General features: G+C 42.3%; 3 protein-coding genes across 3 annotated transcripts; all 3 read left to right on the top strand.

The window, feature by feature from the left end:
* The first annotated feature begins 1128 nt into the window (after positions 1–1128).
* LOC139769066 (uncharacterized) lies at positions 1129–7817 on the top strand. The gene is made up of 4 exons (XM_071699822.1): positions 1129–1282; positions 6610–6767; positions 7385–7492; positions 7553–7817. Exons 1-4 carry the CDS (start codon positions 1169–1171, stop codon positions 7659–7661), a joined length of 489 nt encoding a protein of 162 aa, XP_071555923.1. The 5' UTR covers positions 1129–1168; the 3' UTR covers positions 7662–7817.
* Positions 7818–8128: 311 nt separating this feature from the next.
* Positions 8129–15581, top strand: LOC139769054 (uncharacterized). The gene is made up of 5 exons (XM_071699813.1): positions 8129–8199; positions 13262–13430; positions 13879–14051; positions 14570–14686; positions 14909–15581. The coding sequence occupies exons 1-5, from the start codon at positions 8129–8131 to the stop codon at positions 15036–15038; spliced, it is 660 nt and encodes a 219-aa protein (XP_071555914.1). The 3' UTR covers positions 15039–15581.
* A 1987-nt stretch (positions 15582–17568) lies between these two features.
* On the top strand, positions 17569–22046 carry LOC139769065 (uncharacterized). The gene is made up of 4 exons (XM_071699821.1): positions 17569–17739; positions 18516–18700; positions 21579–21695; positions 21855–22046. The coding sequence occupies exons 1-4, from the start codon at positions 17569–17571 to the stop codon at positions 21961–21963; spliced, it is 582 nt and encodes a 193-aa protein (XP_071555922.1). The 3' UTR covers positions 21964–22046.
* Positions 22047–24034: the final 1988 nt, after the last annotated feature.

The raw sequence follows: 24034 nt of genomic DNA, 5'->3' as shown, positions 1-24034 counted from the left end.
TTCGATCGATTCGTAGTCGAAAAACCCGCGCAGAGAATTGTCGCGTTCAGTTACGCTTGAGTTAAATTAAGTACAATCATCGTATCTTTCTGATTTAATGTTAACCGCGTTTCTACTAATTGGTACGAAACGGTGGAAGAAGGATAGTCAAGACCGATTCAAGTGAGAGAGAAAGTGCCGTTTTCACCGGATCTGTAGAAACGACTGTATTGAGTCGATCGTTTGGTCCTTAAGTTTTCGATGCAATTACTTTAAACAATAAGAAATAAACATAACAATTCTTAATAATTTCTTGGACTCAAAGCTACAAGCAGTAAAGAAAATTTTATCTTTTAGAGAGAAAAATTATATACCTTTTAAAAGAAGACAATAATTTTTGGTCACCTTTATTTTTCTTCTCTCTGTCTCTGCTTTTCCAGTATGATCACAGAAGTAATCATATGTTCATTTCAAGGCTACTTTTAACAATATTCTTTTTCTCTCTCCTAATTCCAACGCAAGCTGTCTCTACATATAGAGACATTTAGCGAAGTTTTTGACACAGTAAAAGTCACGGTCTTGCAGGAAAAATGGATCGTGCTTCCCTTTTAACAATACTGGTTAAAAGAATTTCAGGAAAGGCATGAAAGTAACGAGCTAAGCGAGTATCGGATAATTTGTCGCTCAAAGAGCAAACATTCCGCGACGACCAGTTAAATACTGGATTCGTGGACCGGTAATTGATCGGTGCTTTCGGGGCGCGTAAAAGCGTGGCGTAGGTAAGTACACGTCGGTACTTCGGGGCGGGAATAACTTTCGCAGTTACGCTCGTTCGGAATTAAGCGGCCAGTGTATCTCGTGGAATTAGCGCTAACCACGCTCCTCATAATTGGCAACGAAACGAGAGCCGAGACGAGAGCGAGAGCGGAGGTCGGAAACGGTAGGAGGGGGAAAGCCCCCGGGCGGAGAGGTTGCACGAGCGATCGTAGTGGTTGTTCGAGCTAAGCGTCGGCGGATTCTGGCGTAAAGCGTGTCACGTCGAAGATTCTCTCTCTCTCTCCCCCTCTCTCTCTCTCTCCCCCTCTCTCCGTCTCTCTCCGCAAAACTCGGAACGGATTTCACAATAACTTTGTTCTCCTAAGTATCCCTTGGCCCTGATCCCGCATCCCTCGTCTCGACACCGCCGATTATGCGTCCGCGGTTTTGGTGCAGTGTCTACCTCATCCTCCTCGCGACAGCGAGACCCACGCACTCCGGAAGAGCGGTCAGGGCCCTGGCCTTCCGCAAAGGCAGCACCTTTTTCGTAAGTGTCACGTAATACTCCTTTTACGTGCGTTCAGCACGCAAGATTTTGAAGAAAATGTCGCTCTTTATTATCTTGAACGAAAAGTCGACTGTTAATTATTCTCACCTTTTTACTGCGATTTTCTGCTTGTTAATTAAAACTAAAAGTATCATTCGATTTTATATCTTTATTTGATTTTGAATTTATTAGTTATTACGGAATAATTATAGGGGAATAAAAAGATTTCAATTATTTTCTGTGGAATTTTTGCGTGGAAATCAAATGAGTAGCGTTTATTCATCTTTGAAATAAATATCGCAAAAACTCTGTAAGATGGATTTTGTAGACAGCAGCTATAAGATAATTGAATGATTCTGTGGAAAATTTAACGAGAGCCGCTAAAACAGAGACAATCGTGGAGAGGCGCTGCAGCATTGTTGTTACAGCAACGCAAACTGCCTGAAACCAGTTTGCATCGTAAAACGCTCGGCATGGAAAAAAGTTAACAAACGTTAAATTGACGATTCATCAAATTTTGACGGCAGGCACACGATCGATTTAGCAATTTTCCACGTTACAGCGATTTCAGGGCAAACTGTAGCGCAAAAATTATGAGCAGAACGCGATCATCGCGCGTCCGTCAAAACTGTGATGGACGTTATCTGTCTTGAGGAAGAGTCGAGTTAAAAAGTAAACGCGGTAAATATCGAGACAGCTGCCACCATAAAATAACGCAGCCGATCTAACGTTTATATGTCGCGGCTGTTCAACTGTAATTAAGCGACTTAATATGCTCATGTAAATGCTCCGACTACATCAGAGCAGTAGCTAAAGGATTAAAGGCTAAATACACACGCACACATACGCACGCACACGCACACACACACACACATGTCAGCCATAGATGGGCCAAGATCGCAATATTCTCACAGAGCATTCCGCAAATGATTGTTTTGCTTTGACCTTCTATGAGCTAAATTGAAATTCTACCGTGCGTAGAACGGATGTTTCTACGCGTTTGATTGGAACGCGCGCGCGTTTCTATCAAAAAATATCACTCCCGTGATAAAATACATATATCGCGCGAATATCGCTGGCGATCGTTAAATTTTATTGCGAAGAATGCCATCGGGAATATTTTGCGTCCTTGATGCGCGCGACGAAAATCTGGGCGACAGACACACATACATTATACCATTCACGATTAATTACATTCTCATTACGCGAGAATGCGCCGTTCGTGAGAAATTCGCGGAATTTTTTTTTTTATTTTACGCGAATTCCGTCGCGCGCGTCCAGTAATTTGGCTCCGGCTGGTTTCGGTTTTTCCGCCGATTTCGGAATCGTTCTCTCGCCGCGAACCGGTCGCCTCGTGATACTCCAATATTCAAATGCTGAAAAAGGCTGCCGTGCTTTTTTTCCGGCCTCTCTCTCTCTCGCGAAACAGCTGCGCGCGCGGATACGGGGCATGTTATGAAAACACCCTACCGTAATTTATACGATTTCGCGTCCAGCGCTTCGTCGAACGCGTAACGCGGATATATATCTTACCTTTTCCCGAAGCTGGGCGCCCGTGCTACATGACGCCTCTGAGACTAAAGTTGCACGTTGAACCACGTAATGTAGGTTTATTTTTGACAGCCGTGGATATAAGCAGCAGTTTTCGAAACTTCTCGCATCGACGTGCTCTCTGCTGCGTATTCCCAAATGAATTCTTCGTATTGAAAGTTGAGATGGGCACGGAATTTATTTCTTGCTAATACGGAAAAGAGAGAAAAAACGGTTCTCGAAGCGTATACGGTGTACGACGTACACACAAGAAATAAGAAGAAATCTACAATTGCGAGTTATGAGGACTCAGTTCCGTGACCGTCAGTTATATCTTACAAATCAGTCGTAACATAATTTTCGATCAAATCGTATAATTTCAAATTATTACAATCGCGTTTGGAAATAGACAGGCAGTATTTCGCGAATAAATTTTATCAAGATCGGTTATTACGATGTATGGAATGTAATGAATTGTGATATATGTGTGCACGAGTGTGTGTCCAGCAGATAATAACGAAAATACGAATTAATCCTATCTCAGGCTGAAGGGAATATGGGATATGTAAAATAGATGGAAATCCATACACTCGTGAAAAAAAAAACGCATCGCTCGCAATTTCGACGTATTAAAGGGATGCGCGTCAATGGCGAATGGGCAAATGGTTCCGCCGTTCCGGGCGGATCGTAAAAAGCCGTAAGAATCAATGTTGTATAACCATATCCCCGCATCATCCCCCGTGCCGGTGCATAGACGGCACTGTTTATGCAGCCTCCGGCGCGCCGTGCTGTAACGCGCGAGGGTGAATTTATGCGCCATACCTACACGAGACCGGCTGTAATGTAAACCGATCGGAGCTGCCCGTATTTTCGCTTTAAAAGGCACGAAGTCGCGGATGGCGGGCATATTTTGAAACACGATGTAGCGCGAGGCATTAATACGGGATGAAGCTATACGCTCTCTCTTCGCGACGTAAGTACATACACCAGGTGCGACAAATGCCTTAACACACGGAGTCGCATCAATTTTTGGTGTACTCGGAGTGTGTCGCGTTAGGACCGATGCGTCATGGTTGTTGGTTATTCGGAGGGAAAACGGCATTATTACGAAGCAGCTGGATCTGACAAGCCGGCAACTTTATGCTCGGCATTATCGTTAAGGTAAATTAAAGGATACGCCATAACGCTTTTTCACGAAATTAATCAAACGGTTCGTTCCGAATTTAAATTGAATTTTACTCGATATTTATTTAATTTGAGGCTGATTTCGAATATAAATTAATTTGAATTTTATACCCGATATTTATATACGTTATGCAGATTGCATAAATTACACAATTATATCGGAATCAATAATTGCCAATAAATGTGTATTTTTCAGCCTGCGAGAAACAAGATTGAGACACGTGCAATTCGCTCACATATTATTACATATTATTAACATAGTTGATTAAACAATTAAAAATTGCAAATTACAAATATCACGGATTATTGTTAATCTTCTTAAGATTGTATCGATTTACTGTTAAAAGCGCGCCGCGCTTACATTTATGTTAATTTGCTGACTTAATCCTATTTAAAACATTTTTATTTCTAAAAAAATAGACACATATTATGCCCTCGCATTGGTAAGAAGCAGGTGTGTCTCTGAGACTTTAGCGTTCGCGAGCTATCCTCTCTGACAGAAGAATTATACAACTTGTAATGATCTAGCGCACTTACAACGAGGTACACCGCAGCAGCGATGATACACGCCGTGTTCACCATGTACATTATCCGACGTACAGGACGGGAACAGAGCTTAGAATCAATATGCATGAATCAACGTTGTCTCGTTATATCCCTTCTACATACATCACATAGAAACATACATATTTAACAGATTATTTTTATCGGTGTTTGCATAACATATTACTCAAATTGAAAGCTTAAATTTATTAGCTGTAATTAGCTTAAATTTATCTAAAATTAGTATATAATTAGTATATAAAATATTTATCTAGAAGAAAAAATTTCATTCGTCTATATGTTTATCATAATAAATACATCAATGAACACTTACTGATTTGATACAATTGAGTTCAGATTTATATTACAATTTTTATGCATCAACGTTTAATCTTTTAATTAAAAATTTTGTGCATGCCGGCGAACAGAGGGATACGCAAAATTACGTTCTGTACGAGCTTCTTATCTGGCCTCCCCGCAAGCGTTTTGCACGCGTTTTGAACGCAGCCGGAAAATTATGCACCATGCAACGATCCAGTGCACATACAGACTTCGTCTTGGCGGTCTCTGTCTGGCGAGCTGCGCATAAATCCGATTGCCTTATCGTATTTTCGGCCGCTAAGAAACGGGGGATGGCTACAACGCGGTAAGGTGGCGGGACACTGACAAACGGCTTGCCAGATCCAGGCGACACCATCCTTCTGTCGCATTTACACCGTGAGCAATACCCTGCACGGCGATTCGCACGGTTAATAGGCACCGCGGAACCGACACGGTTCTGCCTCGCCATTCTATCCGCGGCGGTTTCTTGCAAAGAGGAAAACGCCGGAAATCAAGCGCCGCGATTTAGACGCGGGGTAGACGTACCGGTGAATAATCGAGCATTATTGTTAGACAATCCAGCCAGATAATTGCATAAGATTAATTTTGTCATCTACGTTTTTCAAATCTATCTAAGTTTAATTGTTTGTGTAATTATAACATATATAAAGTGCCAATTCTCTAAATATTCAATCATATTAGAATAGAAGAATAGGAACAAGGCGAAAGAAACGTCGTATATATGTTACGTTATGAGAAAACTTATTAAGTCTCTGACGATCTTTCAAATATCTTTATTTAACGTTTTACGAATGCGTACAAATTGCTATCCGAGAACTTGTTTACGTAAGATCAAAGATCGACGCGAGTGGCGCGAACTTCTCGTGGTATTGCTCGCGCGAGTAAATGAGGGAATAACTCGGGGGAAAATCACAGCGCGGAGACGCAGTTTTACGATAAGTGTCTCGTTATTTATGGCCGAACATAAAGATTTGATCACAGAACGATGGTCCCGCGACGGAGGGTGGAAAATAATTCGCTCTTATACGCGATACGCGACGCGAGAGAGTCACCGGTAACGTTCGCGAACCTCCCCCCCGTTTTCACGCAGATAGCGGAATAATTCGCAACAGTAATTCGGATAAGACGAGAATCGCCCGGGCGATTCCCGTTCTATAACCGCCGGGGAATTGAACGGCTTGATCGAAAATTCACGAAGTTCCTTTACGAAGATTACGGCGATTTCATACGCGCTCGCGAGAGATCCTTTGATACGAACTTATGATTTCGGATTCCGTGAGAAAGTTACAGGTAAAATTCCACGCGATTTCACATTCCTCCCTCCTCGATCCCTGTTCTCGCAGGTTCTGGGAAGGTTCTCCTTGCACACGCGGAATGCAGAATCCACGTAAAATTATTTCGCTCACGCTCACACGTGATTGAACAGCTGAAGTAACGAAATCAAGATCTAGATCGCGACTAGAACTAAGAGCTCTGAGAACATTTGAATAGCTATGTTAAATAAGTTTAAGTCATCTTTTTTATCTCTTAATTTTTGATTTATTTGAATATACAAATTGTTAAATTCACATCAAGCTGTACTAAAATGTCTGAATATGTATATTCGGGATACATTTTGCGTCTTTTAATGTATGAGAATTCCACGCAAGCACTTAGATTTGTTTATTCGACTTGTGCTTGTTTGAAACTGTAAATTAATTCTGGGGTAAATAAATGATCTTTTTCAGTATCGGCTAAACTACAAGATAAACACTCTGCCTTACACGACAATCTTCGCGCACGCAGCGGGTTTTAAGGCGGCATGGGAACTGCCGACTACCGGTGGGCCTCGAAACGTCCGGTCCGTTCCAGACATCCACAAATGCGCCGAACTCGTGTACGAAAGGTAATAAAAAAAAGGGTAATAAATAAATACTGCAATAGTTGCGCTGCATAATGCAGAAACGGCAACGATCGCGTGGAAACGGGTATAAGACGGCGGCAGCATGTCGGGAAGCGAATGTAGAAGATAGCGAGGGACGGTTTAGAATTGGTCGAGCAGAGTTGGTACCAGAATGGTGCGGGTGGATTTCTGGCTGGCTGACCGAGGACTTCCGCCATCGCGAAGATCGAATAGCCAACGACGCAATGCCGTCGTCGGTACGACCATTTGCACAGTTTTTGGCCGCAGTTTCGTGGACAACATCCTTTTCCAACGTTTTATATTGAGATCGACTTACGCATGCAGATGCTTGGCGCAACTTCCAAGCAATAATTACGATTAGGATAATTAAGGGCGCTGGAATAAATGCAACTCCGCAATAATTTCCGATAATATTTCTAATTATATAGTTTCTTCATTATTTCGTTGAAAGATTTTATGACGATTATTAGGCTTCTCATTAATCCGTTAATTATTATTATTTTTGATATTATTGAGAAATATAGAAGTAACGTTTATTTCAGTATCATATTGATTACAATTTATTAATTTTAATTAGACGTACCATTTTATTATTTCAGCCATGGCTTCGATGGCCGTTCCTGCTTGCTGAAGAACATCTGTCAGGGGTTACAATACGTGAGGCGGAAGGACGGCGTTATAGGGAAAATATTAAAGCTACTTGCAGGGTGAGTACCGAAATATTAATATGACTTACATATCAGTATGTTAATTACTCTTGCTTTCAGGTCGTATATTAATAATCGCACTTGGCACGAAGATCCGCTGTTCTGTGAATATCATACCACAAATTGCCCTCTGCAGTTAGTCGGATTTAATAGTTTTACAGAGAGCTAGCACGCTGAAGTATCTTACAATTAGAGAGTAAGTCACCGAGTAATTATTTGATTACTTGAGACAAATTATGCATCAAACGCAGTATAACATTGTTAAAATTATTGCACATTAATAAAAATAATAATCCTTACAAAGTATATTTTTACTTGTATCATTAATAGAGAAGACCGAACTGCTGGTTTTTTTTCGACATGGCGAGAAGATTAGCTTATTACAAATGATGAAATGTTGCTTATAGTGACAATGTTGTAAATAAATGTGTTTATTGAAAACGAATGAAGTAAAAATACAGCTATATTCAACGTGACATGAGAAATGTCATGTCAACGGTTAAAAGTTAGCGGTCTTTGTAGCAGATTCCATTTTTCATATTGGAATAAGTACGGGTGTTGCAAGAACGCTCGAGGACCTACCTCACTCCCACGCCCGATTGTTCCTGTAGTTATCACTGGACGGCATTATGAGAAATGACAGCGGTTAATGAAACATTTGTCATGCAGCAAAACCGCACTCGAATTATTCCGGGAAACCAGACACGGTAAGTAGTAAAATATGGTGGTACGTCAGCTGACTAAATGTAGTAAAAATATACGTTTGGCTAAAAGACCAGAAAGGAGAAGGCTCGGAAGGGGACGAAGCGTGTATACAAAAAATGAGCGAAAGGATATTTCTACCGGGCGTTATATACGGCCTCCGGCGTTATTAATTTGTCTTCGTAATAGCTACCGCAAAAAAAAAATGTTCTCGTTTCGCGCATTATTTCTTCTCTCTCTCTCTCTCTCTCTCTCTCTCTCTCTCTCGCTTTCTCTCGTATCGTTCGTCTCCGCTTGTCATATCCTGCGACAGGACGATTATAATTGCTACTCGCGGGCCGCGCTGGTCCGGTTCCAGCGAAAAGCATTAATTCGGACTATCGCGCGACTATCTGACAATTAAAAAAATGCCCCACTTTGCGTCCGCCATTTGCCAGCGCAAACACATATTATTCAAGAGTCAAGCTACAATCATCGTCATTACAATTACGCTAATGAGCCAAACTCGCAGTATCTAATTCTCCGGCGCGATAAACCTCACACATGTAACGATGAAAATTATTTAAAGAGAAATCAGGTTTGAAATTTTCTTGAATTTGAAATTAATATTCAAGTCTTTCTACCGTCTATATTTTATTACATACGATTTGTAATCCTTAATTAGTATCTTGATTTAATGTAACTGATGTACATATTTGACTCTAAAAATTGCTTTATTTTTATGTTCCATATAATTACGTGAAAAATGTTTCGTTTAAAGTACGTTTCTTTGTTGCATTGCTTTTATGAAATTGTGTGGTAACAAGGAGACTTCTCCTGTAAATGCATTTTTTTAATTGCGGTGCATTGTTGCCCGACGATAGGTCCCGTGACACAGTCTATTTCATTACAAGCGAATACGGCCTTGTAATAAGACCACTTTATTAGCACGTAAATGAATTCGCGATGTAATTATTTCGAGCTTCGCCTCTCGTGGTAGGGAGCCCGCATTGAAATAAGGACGTCAAAGGTGAATCTACCGGCGCAAATTTTAACGATCGAGAATATGAATTGTTAATTTCGCATACCGGGCTGCTTTTTATATCGCGAGGAATTCCTCGCTTAATTTTTTTCCCCGATAATTATTTTTGAGCGAACGTTAACGAGGATAATCGAACGGTGCAGGTAATAAAGAGATATCGAGAAGTGGAGCGCCGAAACTTTTATTATAAATTAATCAATTGCTTAACACATGGCAGATGTAACATATAACTCCCCTGGGCGTGTCATATATTGTGTTTCTATTTATTTCACGTGTAACGAAATATCGGGAGAATTATAGTAACTTTCCCAATGGGAGGACTATTAAAATTCCTTTTTTTCCCGCAACAATAACTGTGTGGAAAATTGTCAGAGCTGCGAAGGTATCTCGAAAGGGTTTTCGAAAACGACTGATTCCTTCAAATGGGAAAAAAGAGAGGGAAAAAAATTGAAAAAGATTGCTACAGATAATGTTGACATTACGGGACGAGACGGTTGCGTGCGGCGATAAAATACTCCGTTGAAAGTATCATCGACACAACGTGTTGGGAATCGATAAGGGGGAGGCGATAAAGGAATTTCTTCCCCTTCGCGCCCCTCCGCGCGGCAGTTTGCGTGCCACAATCGCGGTGGTTTCCATTATGTATACGTAGCAAGTGCGTTTTCACGTCTATCCCCCTCGCGGGCCGGTCTCGTTCGCGCTCGGCAGCCCGGCGGGATTCGACGACCTCGTGTAAAATCAATCTGCGATTGTTCCGAGTTCCGACGAGCGATAATCGCGGACTGGCACGCGCGAGACAATGCGCATCGAGCATCCCCCACTCCCCTCCTTCTCCCTCGCGTTCTCTTAAATCGCTCGTGCTTGTCTCCGCGCGTTATCCCGGCGGGCAGCCGTCGCCGGGATTGTCGCACATTCCAGCGGGAAACGCGATATAATTGCGTCTGGCGGATCCCGGTGGGCCGCGCGTTAACGAAAAGCATTAATTTAGAATGCTCTACGGTTTTCTTGTTGGAGAACCGGCCGGGCCGCGCGCGCAACTCCCGTATGCAATTAACGAACCGGCGCCGCGCACCTCCGCCGCAACGGGGACACGGTACACAGGGGTCGGCGAAGAAAAAACGGAGGGGCACGGTTAGCTCGGTTTTGGCATTATGTGCGCGACGACGGAGGTCGGAGCACAAAAAAAATTCGGCCGCGACGAATATACGCGAGGGAGGCTTGCTGATGAATTCCGGCAGCTCGCCGGAAATGACGAAGGGCATAGAGGATGAAATTGACGGCGAAATAGACCGGAAAATCTCAAGCGGAATTAAATGATAATTCCTCTGCTGCTCGTCTCGCCTGTTTATCCCGCGATATTTTGCATCATGAATCCCTGTTTGTATGCTCCATTGATAATTGTACAAGGACAATAAGAGATACATTTTTAATCAAGAAAGAATTAATTAAAATTTCTCAGAATATATTTTCAACATTTCAAAGCATCATTCTTTTAATTTATTATGTATGTATTTTTTAACGTACAATTTTTAACGTACAACTAAATAATGAATTTATTGAAGACAGATAAATATGCACTGTTTCAATTATAAACGTTGAGGGACAAAGTTTCTTTCAAACAAAAATATATCTCAGAGAATTTTTATTGTTTCTTTCTTTAATAAATGTGCGTAAAATGTACAAAAAATTTAATGAGATAAATTATAATTTCTGATTCTAACAATAATCCGATAATAGTTCGATCATTTCAAAGCTTTCTTTTGCGGGAAGTCAACATGTATCGTTCTTCTATCAGCCGATTAAATATTCGAGTCCTTAATTAATGAAGTATTTAAGGAGGAATCGAGGAATCTTCGGGAACTTTAAGAGCGTAGACTAATTATTGACTTTCCTTCCGTACTTTCTTAATTGCGGACACAATTTGCAGAGTTGTATCCGCGCGGGGATTTGCACGGTGCTCTGCATTTTACCTCGGGATAAAAGTTCTCAACGGTGTACATACATATGAAACAGTCGAGCAATACTGCCGACTGGTAAACATGCCTCAAGAATCGAGATGCAACATGCTTTGCAATTTTTGTAATTGCTTACAAAGTGATACGATTGGAAAGTGAAACTCATTCGCTAAATAGATATGACGTAAAAGCGGTGTTAATTTTTCTTAATTACAATCTCATTCTTTTTGTGCCATAATTTATTACCTACGTTAATTTAATTTACATCCTAAGAGTTAATTTCCTCTTTCGTATAAAAGTGATAGAGATGAGAGATTTCAAAAGAAGAGTAGAAACATACGCGAATCTAACTTTATAGCAATTTGATTTGTATAAATTGAATTTGATTTAATTTATATTAAAATAGTTAAAAATGTATTGTATTAATAGAGTCTCACATTTAGAATCAAATTGATGCCTGTGACTGCCAGGAAACTATTATTAATTTCAATAGTAATTATTTTAGCAATTCAAAATTTATATAAATTAAAATTATACGTTTTTGGGATATTTCTCGATTTGGGATTTGGGATTTGGAATTTGGGAATTGAGAATTGAGAATTGGGATTTGGGATTTGGGATTTGGGAATTGGGAATTTGGAATTGGGAATTGGGATTTGGGATTTGGGATTTGGGATTTGGGATTTGGGAATTGGGATTTGAGAATTGGGAATTGGGATTTGGGAATTGGGATTTGGGATTTGAGAATTGGGATTTGGGATTTGGGATATTTCTCGAGCAATTTTCGAGTGCTTCGTACAATATATATAAGCGCAATTTTTATTAAATATTTTTCTATATATTACTGTAAATAAATGCCTGAATATTTCGTGACTCATAGATTCGGAGTTTGGGCCGCTAGGTGGCTATAAACTTAAGCTACACGAACGATTATTCAATGAATAGTTCTAAGAATTTTGTTAAAATTGTTTTATATTTGTATTTGAATTATTCTATCAGTATAATCAGAAAATTTACTACTAAATTCAACTGTAATAATTTTGAGGCAATTAAATTAAAAATACAGGCGTATATTGCTCTAATGTTTCTCGATATTGATCACAATCAATACGGGTGCTTTAAAAGGACGGAATATCGATCGCGCTATCGGATAGTCTGAGACTTCCTATTAAAATTAATTATTCTATATCACGCTTTGCCATTAGATTAATCTTGTAGTGGTTGAGCTTCGTCCTCTGTCAGATTAAATTGATATCAGGATTGTTAATCCGTTTGTAAGGAAGAGACTTATGTATTTATTTAGAATAATCTTCATAATTTTTTTTTTACAGTTACTCGTGCAAATTACATTTATATTTACCGCTCCTCATTGTGTTGCGTACATTTCGGTTCAATGCTCCGATTCAAGGTTACTTAGGTACAAATGCCTCGCTTTCTTTCCGACAGCGATGCCGTGTTTACGCTCGTTTGCCCTCCCATTAAGGCGCGTGCTGTAAACGGGGAAAAAAATGTACCGCGGAAACCGCGCGCGCTCCGTGGCGGTAATAACCGGGAACGGTAACGTCTCTGTTCCCGGTTCTCGCGAAGCTGTGTTTAAACGGCGTAAGAGTGAATAACACGCCGTACAAATAGACGACTGCTCCGTTTGGCCAAGGAATCATCGGGATGCGGACGCGAGTCCGTTAAATCGCGGAAGAGCACGCGATGTTCACCGTTACCGTTAACGGGAATCGCCTGTCAAAATCTTCGTACTTATCGTCCGCTGATCGCGATCGCTAGTATAACGACGGCTATCTGTGATAAACCGCTGACGTCGATCGACGACGAAACGTCCTATATATCGAATCTCATTAATTTTAATCACGTGTGATTTTTGTTATTAATTAACGCGCGGTAAAAGAGCTCGGTTCACCCGCGATATCAGTTTTCGTAAGTTTGCAACGGAACTTTATCAAGTAAAGCTTTGTGTTTTCTCGTTGACGGAAAATCGTCTCAGGTTTCGGGATTTTCGTTCCTTTGTGACTTCGATACTCCGCTTTCCGTAGGTGATCACATATGATCCGAGAAAACGTTAACGCTTTGCCGTGTGAGAGTTATGTCAGACCACCGGCTTTCTTTTCTTGTCGGGTGTTTGAATTGGTTGATTTTCTTCGCCGGCTCGACGATCGTTCATGAGAACGCAACGGGAGTCGATGTCACGCCCAGAATCTTGTCGCGGCCTAAGAGGTACTTGATTTTTCCGCACGGTAGTAATTTTCAGGTAAATATGTTTAAGTAATGCTTAAAAAAGGACATGTTTAGTATCGATTTCTTTTCAGTAATTCGAGGATTGTTCCGATAATTCTCATTTATAAAATGTTTCTAACGTATAGGTTCCACAATATATATACAGTGTATTGGCATTAAACAATTCCCGTAAATTTGAATTAATATTTAAGAACGTTTCTCCACAATGCAGGAGTTCGTTAGACCATTTCAAGCAAGATTGCATTAGAGCACTGTATTAAAAAATCAAACAGTCGTCACGTAAATTCGGCCAAGTACTTGGCAAACGTTTTGTATATCTTCGAAATTTTATCGCCTCCCCCAGATTTCGGTACACGGATAAAGTAGAAAAGTAAAGCGCCGCCCGCTCGTGCCCGCCTGCAGGTCTGCGAAATTTACGCGGAAAACTGAATTTGCACGCGGATGTTTCGTGTATTTTCCAGTTAGTGTATTGTCTGACTATCGGAGCGTACGGCCGAGACGGTGATTTGGTGCTGGGACTGACAGCTGCCTTAGCCTGGGAACTTCCGAGTAAGGTCGACTCAAAGATATCGAATTTGCTTCACCGTAGAAGCCGGAGCGTCGTATATCCGAAAATGGAGGCTTTCTTGCAATCGTGAGTGTGTCGTGCCGTTATTCCGCATTTTTCAACCGATCTTTCAGCGTGTATTCGGGTTGACGAGAAGTACATCGCGGCTGAATATGTCTGAAACAGTTTCGAACATGAAAAAAATTTATCCCTTCCCCTCCCCCCTTTCGACCAGATAAAAATGTAAATGCGAATTATTACGCGCGTTGTCTGCAACGAACCATTGTGGAAATATAGACCAATTGTGGAAATTTATTCATCGAAACGGCGCGATTCGATGCGGTAAGTTTACCGGTTAGAAAAACGACTTATTGTTAATTTTATGGCGAATGTAAATCGCGACACGGCTCGGATAATATCTGCATTCTCGACGCTTTACGCGACTCGCGGCTGTTACGCGTTATAAAAACGTAATTACCTTTAACGGCGATCGCGGAACGGGATTGTCTCGAGCGTGATTGTGTTTTCTCGCGCGGGGGGAGAAAGCCCCGCGTAAGCCGAGCCGTCGTCAAAGTTTATGCTCTTAAATTAAACTTCATCGGCAGCGCCGGCTTCGACGGCAGATCCTGCGTGATGAGGGCACTCTGCGAGGCAGGCCAGCGAGATCCTTCCCGGATAGGCACGGGATCCTTCGTCCAAGAGCTCCTCCACGCAATTTTCACGTAAGTAAAGAGACTCCGATTTCCTTCAAAAGCATCGAATTCGTTCTTTCCGAGAACAGCGCGCGAAGCTCCTCTCGAATTTTAATTTCAACCAGCCATTACACTTTAATTAAGAAATGAAACGCGAGTTTAAGTTAATCGCGCGGAGAACGAAAATGCGGAAATGTATAGAATATAATTCGGAGGGGATCATCGCTCGGCGACGAACGATTCTGTTCGCAGATTGCCAAGGGACGGTGCCAGATTCGAGCGATCCGGGGACCGCGCTTACGATCGCGCATACGAGGCGGGCGGAAACTGCGAACGGTTGTATCCCACGTGTCGGCACTCCATTTACGACGTGGACTTTTGAAGCTGCTGCGGCAGAAGCTGCGACAGACCTTTCATCGCGCTGTTCTACGAACTGCGGAACGCAAATCTGATGGGAAACTTGCCGCGAAGCCGCGGCGAAGTTTTTCTGGCAGCCGGCCCGTTCCGCGGCGATTTTTCTGCCTGACGTTTCGGTGGCTTCGCGCCCTCATTCCGCGACGTGTCAGACTGACGACTGATAAAACGGTCGTCGTTCTTTATTGAATCATTGAATGAGAAGAGACTTAGCTGCGTGCAGAGAGATAAGTTCGTGCAACGTTATATTCGTATAAGATTTGAGTTTGTCTATTGTTAAAAAAAATTATTTGTAAAATATCTTTAGCTTAACGTATTAATTAAGTATATGTTAATTTTAGTTTTATTTTATCTACCTGTCACGTATATATTTGCCGTTGTGTTAGTAACACACGACAATAAATGACACTCGTCGTGACGATTGTAATTAAGACAAAAGATAGCCAGTTAGGTAAAAAAAATCTTTATTAATAATAACTTTATTGCATACGTACAAAATTGTTTTATAATAGCTCAGATAATTACAAAATCATAATATATATACAATAATATAAATATACATAATAAAAACATAATATAATATATGTATAAAGCCAATATGAAATATATAATCGATAAGCCGTTCGCTTTTTTTAACATTCCACATTCTATTTTTACATGAATTTTCACATTCGCATTAATCAAGTTTGCAAGTATGTCGCAAGTATTTACGCGGTTTTTAATAACAATACAGCATTTTTCGCCAGCCGCCATGCACGTTGAAGGGTCGCGACAATAAGCGATTATTTAACATCAACGACGATTCCGGGATTAAATTCAGAAAGTTTCGCGCGAGGCTTTCGACCCATGAATATTCTATATCGGTCATTACATTACTTCCGCAACGTGTAATTCATTTCGGCGCGGTTTCGAATAATTTCACGACGTTTTGCATTAATAAAACCGTCGCCCGGGCTCTCGTCGATTTATGGTTCATTTCTGTAGAGTGCTCCGGACGGAGCGTCCGACGGTTGATTCTCTCGCTCGTTTTTTTTCCTCTCCTTTTCAATGGAAATAAAATATGCCAAATATATCTTCGTATTGTAACGAACGTCTAATCGATATGCGTTCGGCGAACATTTTGCATTCCTCATGCGAGCACTCAGTCCTCGCGTTCCGTTCGTCGGTATTTGTCACGTGCGAACGCGGCAAACTATAGTCGCAAATGTAAGCACATAATTGTATTTACTTGATGAAATTCTGCCGCGCAACTGTAAGCTTGTTTATTAACGATGTTTAACAAGGTGGCCCAGCGGCCACTTGACGTAGTGCTCGTAACTAACTACCGGAAAATCCTGAGACAATGACTCGCCCGGTTGTAACGCGTCAAAGTATCGCGTAAAAGTAATAATTGTCATCATCATGGAAATTGTTAATCAGGTAATTTCAGCGTGAAATTTTTACCTCAACTCGGCCACACAGTTATTACCGCATTTAGATTACATTCACGCGCGTATTCCGCTTTTGTTGCACATCGCGCTCGATATAATTTCGCGATACAGGTAATACATTCGGCCTAAATTAGATTGCCGGTATGCATCTGATTCGATAATATGCCGCGCGCTCGGTTTAGTGTTATAGTTATTTTAGCCGGAAATTTATCCGAAAGATAATTAAATTAATTGCGGGAACGTGCGCCGCGAGATCTAAAAACGTATAGGAGGATAGTTAATAATTGTGTACATTGTTATCTGCGGAATGTTGGATATTTGTTAAGCGAGTAAATTGAAGACGACTCTTCCGGTGTGTTGCCGGTCCTCTGCAATAAATTAAAATGTCGCATCGTGTTTCGAAAATATGTATTGTTGCTCTGTTGACAGTAATTCGAATCAGGTTAATGCTTAATCAGCTTATCGTTTACGTTAGTAATCGATAACCAATTAAAATGTTAATTTAATAATTATTCTTGTTGCTTGATACTACTAATTACATTTTATTGAATTATTGTGAAATATTATTATAGATAATAATATTTAGGCAATTGTGATTTAAGTATTAAATAAATAGTCTTGCTAGATTTAAAGAAATTTAATAAAAAGAAGAAAGAAAATAGTTGCTAAAGCTACGAACAAACGTAATAGTTAATGTTATATGCGAAATGTTCGCGCGAAGTACTTACAAAATGCACTTTTGCATTAGAGATATTCCATATTCTTAATTTTATTATTCAGTCGCGTAAATTAATCTACGTGACAACGTTTTTATGCAAAATACCCTAAGTTTTCTTAAACTTTCCTACCTTCCCCGGAGAGAGACGAAGAACAGAGTTAAATTATTCTCCATTTACTCGTCATTAGAACACTAATGGAATACCGTTGCTTTTCGACACAGACGGATACAGTTCGTTAGCGTTTGTTCTCGAGAACAAGCAACAGTCGCACGCACTCAAGCCCCATTCTGTCATTAGGATTAACGCTTTAGCTCCGTTCGATGGAGCACGAAATTTTCGTACCCGCGCGATGCTGATTAATCATCTCCGCCACTTTATTCTGCTCGGCGTTTTCGCGCGTCGCTTCGGCGAATCGGCAACATCGACGACGTTCACGAACGACTCGCTCGTGAGATCCGGGAGAGATCTGGAAGACGTTGGATTTAATTACCTGGTGTTCCCGCAAGGCAGCAACGTTCAAGTAAGATAAACTTTTATTTTACACGGTATCGCGTGTATCTCGATAAGGAAAACGCTTTCGCTCGCCGTTCGCGATTACTATATCCTCTTCGTGTCGAGTTTTCGTTTTGCGAATTTGTAATGTATAAACTTGGAAATTGTAGGGGGGAGTGTAAACGCACCTGTTACGCTCGCTTTCGAATCCGGGGGGGTTCGTTATTAAAATGAAATCTTCGTCCTCTCTCATGTTTTTGCGCGAAATGCGCCAGACAGGTCGATACGAGCTTGTGGAAGTTTCGTAGCGAGAAGTTGTATATTATGGCGCAACATAAACTCTCGATACAGTTTAGCTCGGGGGAAGTTTCATATGCTAAATGAAACGGAACTCCCTTTATGCGTAACGTTTAAAAAGACTCTAATAAGCAGAGTAATAACATAGAATAATAACAAACTTCATGAAAGGGAGGAATATTGATCCGTAATATATATAATTAGTTTCAAATTAATATGTGAAACGTGTCGCTGCCGAATTAAAACACGCACGCTCTGAATAACATTAAAATAATTTGTTATTTGAGCAAATTAATTAATATACTGTACAAGAGTTAATTAATCAGTAATTAATAATCTCTTTCCCCTCCTCTCTCTCTCTCTCTCTCTCTCTCTCTCTCTCTCTCTCTCTCTCTCTCTCTCTCTCGACAGTTAAAAGCAATTAATCCTTATTTGTGATTTAACGAAATTTAATTTGACATTAACTTTCTTCCACTTTTCCATTATTCCATTATTATTATTACGCAGCTTGTATACTGTCTAACCATCAGCACGTTTTCGAAGCCCCAAGGAATGTTTACTATTGGTGTTACCGCCGGGCTGGCGTGGGAACTACCCTATAGAAATACCGTGCTGTACGGGAAGCCAGCCGAGGTTTATCATCGTCGGAGCAGAAGAGAGCTGTACCGTAAAGTGGAGCTAATGCTGAGAACGTGAGTAAGAAAGGTGGACACAAAGACTGGGGAGGCAGGGAGGACCGCGTTTCTCCACTTTTCTCATTCCGTATGAATTACCGACGATCGCGCGGTCTGTATACAAAAAAAAGAAATCACGCGAATTATTCCAATAACGCGGGAAATGAAAACTTATCCTTCGGCGCGCGCGACGAGGAAAAATATGAATCGCTATTGCAACGATTACGACATACTTCGCCGTTCGGCAGGAAAATCGAATATTTCATCACTTTATATCGCGTCTGAGTCTATTTCATTCTTCTCTACTGATCAGATTTGTCCTCCTCCACCAAGTGGGAGGTTCTGATGGAAAAATGGTAATTCTATCGAACGCGGGCGAAGGGTGAGACTTATCGACGAGATTTTTGTTTCAGCGAGCTTGTCGGGCAAGTTCGCCGCTTTTCCCGGTTCACGAAGAAAAATAGACGCGCGAACCCCGTTATTGGAAAGCTGCCTTCTCATCTGCGTCGCGGAAAACGCTTCTGTTTCCCCAAAGCGAGACGTCTCATCGTTTAGAGGCGATCGATCCGGAGGAAAAATCATAGCGTGCCGGAAGTTTAAAACGGGCCGTCACCCGGCAACCGCTGACGTGTAATCGACACCGACGTCTCTCGCGCGGGAGAACCTAAGAATCTACTCTCGCAAAGCTCCGCGTGCGTGACTGTAATAAACCAGGTTGCACCTGCGTCAATCCATATAACTCGCGGGACGAAACACGCGGGACGAATGTATTTCACGGCCGATGAAGGATGAAGTGGCAGGGAAACGCTCTTAAACGGTCATTCGAGCGGCGAGCGGATTAAGCGGCGCGCTTTCGTCGCTCGTGGCCGGAAAATGGTCTTGAGGGAAACGACGCGATGATTCAGGTACGACCGACGACGCAGTAATGCCGTAAAACCGCGCTCGCTCGGCCGCTCCAGCAACGTTTCCCGCGTTTCACAGCGGACACAGTTGTCGAGCGCTTACGAGCACATTAAGCGGGCACGGATTAAGAAGCCTCTCGCAATGATCGCAACTCTTCGCGCTGTTTCAAGCGTGGCTATTTTGTGCGACGAAAACGAGGCCGACGAGATTCACTTCGCTCGCTGCTCCTTTTAATACAGGATTACTCTCGACGCGTAAAAAAAAAAGTTAATTGAATCGTTCTTGTGCAACGACGACGAAGCGAAGTTACAAATTAAATGATCGATCGGTCGGAATCAAGGGACAGGTGATCGCGGAAGAACCATCGTCGGCTCGCACTCGATTTATCGAACGCTTAGTGGAAACAATTTGCTCCACTCCGGGGTCTCGGCAATTGTTATAGGAGCAATTATATTCGCGCCGCGATTGAACCGGCTGACAGTTCCATTGAAATTGATAACATGTATTTTGATGTAATTTCTGACTTAATCGGATTTTCGACATATCTGTCGTTGCAAAACGTTGTACCGATGCCGCGCTTCGCCGCGTACAAATAAATTCAGTTGTCACGGCGATCGTGACTAATACTATGATATACGGGTGCGTGTATAAACATTGAAGCTCGTTCGAAATCGGCCGAAACGTTCCGAATCGTTTCTGCGATTCGAGAGAAAAAATAAGGTAGAATCTCTCGCGGCGCCGCCGAAACACGTAGGCATATACCAACGGGGAGATATGAGTCGCGATCGTTGTTCGACGCTTCGCTACGTCTGAAAAAGAGAAATTGCATTATTCGGAGGATGCCGCGTGCGCGATCATTGCGACGCTTTATTTCGCGTCACGCTACGTCTCGCTTCGCGGATAGCAAAACTCATCGTTGGGATTGCGCGGTTTAGCGCGGTTCCGTGCCCGTCGCCCGAGCGTCTTAAGATATGTCCTCGCCGAGCAATCCGCGGGAGTAAAGGGGATCGTTATTCATTTTGATTGCGCGAGATCGTGGCTCCATCCGTCACCCGGTCGAAGCGAAGATTACTTGACAAAACGGTACATGTGCAGAAGATACAGAAGCTGTAAGAAGAGACTGTTGTTAATCCACCGTCTATCTCGACAGCTTCCTGTTAGAACTCTGTCAAAATTTGTTAAATACAATAAATCCTAGATCTCGCGTCAATCGTCAAGTTTCATCAATTATCATGGTCCAGCCGACGAAAGCTCGCAGCGAGATCCCGTCTCGACGGACTTCAGCAATTCAGATATTAATTCCAAAGGATTTGTCTCGTCAAATTTCAAAATAAAATAGCACTTCCGGTTCGTCGATCACGTTCACCGCGTCAGGGAAATTCTCTCTTCTCGGTATAAATCACATCCCACGCTTTTGCTTAATTTTCGCAGATCGTCGGATAGACACGTATCCCACGTTCATTACGGTGACGACCCTCGATCGAAACGCTTTCTGCCGCTGACTGCAGGCGCGCGTACACATCAGTAAAGTTTCAGTTAAGAGTCGAGTCGTGGGGTTAATCCGGGGATGGCAGAAGCGGTCGGTTGCTCTAATACAAATTGTGCGGAGCTATAGGCTAATTGCCGGTATTTGCTCGGCGTGAGAGAGAGAGAGAGAGAGAGAGAGAGAGCACGGACCGAAGGGGGAAGGACTACGGGGCTCGGTTGTTTAGCAGATGTGTGGCGTGCGGGCGAGAAACGAGGGGAGGGCTCATTGTAAACCACCCCCGGGTTTGCAGTGGAGCTCGGTTTCGTGCTCGGTAATATCAACGCGCGTCCCTCCCCCCCCCCTTTACCCTCCGGTATTATCGCGGACTTAATGAATGGACCGCCGACTCTTGGCGAGCTCGACAATGATAACGAGGATGATATAATGATAAACGAGCAACGATCCTCGCTGCTCCCGAATCCTTCGTCCTCTCCCGTCGTATCTCATCTTCTGTCCACCGTGAAGCCAGGGAAAAGACGGTAAGGCCTGCGTGCTCAAGGCGATCTGCAAGGCTGCCAGACGTAAGCGCGAGGATGTCGGGAAGGGAAGCTTTCTCGAGGAGATCCTACACGCTATATTCAGGTGAGCCGTGTGAATTAAGTTAGATTATATATAGATCTCTGCCGTATTTTCGAAATTTTTTCACTTCGTTGTATTGTGCACCGAAGACTGGTTAAATTGTTAAAATCTTGAACGTCAATTTGGCGGATGTTAGTTAAAGCGACGAATTAATGTTTGCAGTCTGCCTGGAGGATGGTACGACATCGATCCGATGACCGAGTACGAGCGAACGTACCACTTGGGTGAGAATTGCGACGAGGTGCACGCCAAGTGTCCAGGTGTCTTCTGAATTGCCGCAATCAAGCGTGATCATCTTACGCAGATGTGAAACGAGCAGCCATCACGAAGCACTCTCTCTCCCTTTCCCGGCCCTTCTAGATTATTAGAGCGCTTGAATTACACATGAATTACACAACTACAAATAGCAATGAAATTTAGACTAAGATTTGTGTAAGCAAATAGCAATAGATATTTTTGAAGTACTGTTTTATCTTAGCGTAAAGAGATTTGCGAAACTGATTATAACTGTAGCAAAATACTAGCGGTAGTTTGCAATTCTAAGTTCTAAGTTATTCAAATATAATGATATTGAATGCTTAATTAATATTTTTGAAGTTAAAGGCGTAATTTTATTTAATTATCTGAGAAATTATCGATAATGTCGTATCGAAGAATGACGAAATGGCGAAGAGATAAATTTAACGCATAATGCAATAACGAATTTGTATAAAATTACGTGATAATGTAATATTTCAAAATGCATTTTAAAAACGTCCGCCGTGAATTTTATTTGATGTGAATTATAATCTACATGGGCATACCTCTCGCTTTCTGCACAGCTTGTACTTGCATTGCAAGCTGTGCAGAAAGAGAGAGGCATGTTCCTTTTGGGACTGAGAGCGTTCCTAATAACTGCCGCGCGGTCCTTTTAGTTGAGAGATAAAAGGGGGTAAAATATTGTGGTGTAAAAACGAATAATTGTAATCGTCGCTACGTGATGAGATCGACAACAATGTCGACAACAATGACGTCAGCAATTCGAATTATGCAGTCGACGTCGTTCTTGGAATTTCCTCGTAACTACCAAATTGCTCGGATTACAACAGAACTTTCAACACAGAGTGGAGAGAGAGAAAGAGAGAGAGAGAGAGAGAGAGAGAGAGAGAGAGAGAGGGTCTTCAAAGTGCAAATTGCAGTATACTTTGTGTTGCAAGTTATTCACTTTTTAACAAATATTTTTAAATGATATTAATGTAATTGTAAAATTACTTTTACACAAAGCCTGTTGGTTTTTGCAGTTGTAATAAATAAGGAAATCTTGTTCTTCAATTAATCGGGAATAGATATTGAATTCAGAATTTTATGACGAACCGTTCGATGCTATAGGAGTTGATATCCTCAAAATGTCTTCGAGACAATGAGTGTTAATTACAGATTTCCTTGAGTAATTTGACGCTGATGTTTCCTCAGCGAGAAACTAATGTTCCGCCAATACGTGTGTATAGATTCGTGTAATCTTGCGGAAAGCCAGTAATCGACGCGCGCGAAGTTTCGGATAGACTCGACCGCAGTGATACAACGCGACGTCATGTCCCAGCATTCCGGCAGGGAGAGGAGGCTTCAGCTTCGGGGATTACGATTCGCGAATTGACGACGACTCGCGCTAATGACACGCGACGTAAACTCGCTGCTACTACACGCAGCTGACGTTCTCAGAAGGGGGAATTGTATTATATACGATAGCTTACCCCGTCGCTGCGCGTGCAAACACGGCGTAATGCAATCCGTAACGCACGGCGCGCGCGGGCGGCATCACGGATGTCTCGGTACTCCGGAAGCGCACACCCGCCGCGCGCGCGCGGCTGTGCGAAACGTGCCGTGTATTATTTCGCGGATACGCGACCTATTATTGCGAGCTGCTAAACAGACGAGCCCGCGTCTACTGATTACCTTAATGACGACGCGGGATGTTCGCGCGAAATGGACTTCGGTGCGGACGTTATGTTGCGTACTCGAGGAAATAAACCGTTATTGAGGATAGACGCGTCGCGGAACGCGAGTACAAAAGAGATGCTCCAGACATTTATCCCGGTAGGACATCGAGGAAAAAGTCCGTCGCGAGAGTCCATAAATCCATTACCACGCTTATTACGATGGCGTTTCTCTCCGCGTTACGTGGCGGTGGCGATTAACCAGCAGTCCCGGGGAAGATCGCTCGATTTTAAGTGCCAGATAAATCACGCGGTCTCCCGTAAGGCTGCGCAGAGTGGCCGCGGAGCAGTGGAACCGGCAGCGCGTCGTGCTTGGACGAAGAAGAAAAAAGAAAGAAAAAAAAGAAGGAACAGGAGCGGAGGGGATCG

This window comes from Temnothorax nylanderi, unplaced genomic scaffold (genome assembly GCF_030848795.1).
Source record: "Temnothorax nylanderi isolate EJ_2023f unplaced genomic scaffold, tnyl_v1.0 TNYL_tig0020_pilon, whole genome shotgun sequence".
Lineage (NCBI taxonomy): Eukaryota > Metazoa > Arthropoda > Insecta > Hymenoptera > Formicidae > Temnothorax > Temnothorax nylanderi.
Note: the sequence above shows the minus strand (reverse complement) of the source record. Positions and strands in the feature narration are given on the sequence as shown.

Coding starts and splice junctions, on each gene's coding strand:
- LOC139769066 (XM_071699822.1), top strand. CDS start 1,169: ATGCGTCCGCGGTTTTGGTGCAGTGTCTACCTCATCCTCCTCGCGACA. Junction 1,283..6,609: donor GCAAAGGCAGCACCTTTTTC/GTAAGTGTCACG, acceptor GATCTTTTTCAG/TATCGGCTAAACTACAAGAT. Junction 7,493..7,552: donor ATATTAAAGCTACTTGCAGG/GTGAGTACCGAA, acceptor TCTTGCTTTCAG/GTCGTATATTAATAATCGCA.
- LOC139769054 (XM_071699813.1), top strand. CDS start 8,129: ATGACAGCGGTTAATGAAACATTTGTCATGCAGCAAAACCGCACTCGA. Junction 13,431..13,878: donor CGCACGGTAGTAATTTTCAG/GTAAATATGTTT, acceptor TGTATTTTCCAG/TTAGTGTATTGTCTGACTAT. Junction 14,052..14,569: donor ATGGAGGCTTTCTTGCAATC/GTGAGTGTGTCG, acceptor CTTCATCGGCAG/CGCCGGCTTCGACGGCAGAT.
- LOC139769065 (XM_071699821.1), top strand. CDS start 17,569: ATGCTGATTAATCATCTCCGCCACTTTATTCTGCTCGGCGTTTTCGCG. Junction 17,740..18,515: donor CGCAAGGCAGCAACGTTCAA/GTAAGATAAACT, acceptor ATTATTACGCAG/CTTGTATACTGTCTAACCAT. Junction 21,696..21,854: donor ATCCTACACGCTATATTCAG/GTGAGCCGTGTG, acceptor TAATGTTTGCAG/TCTGCCTGGAGGATGGTACG.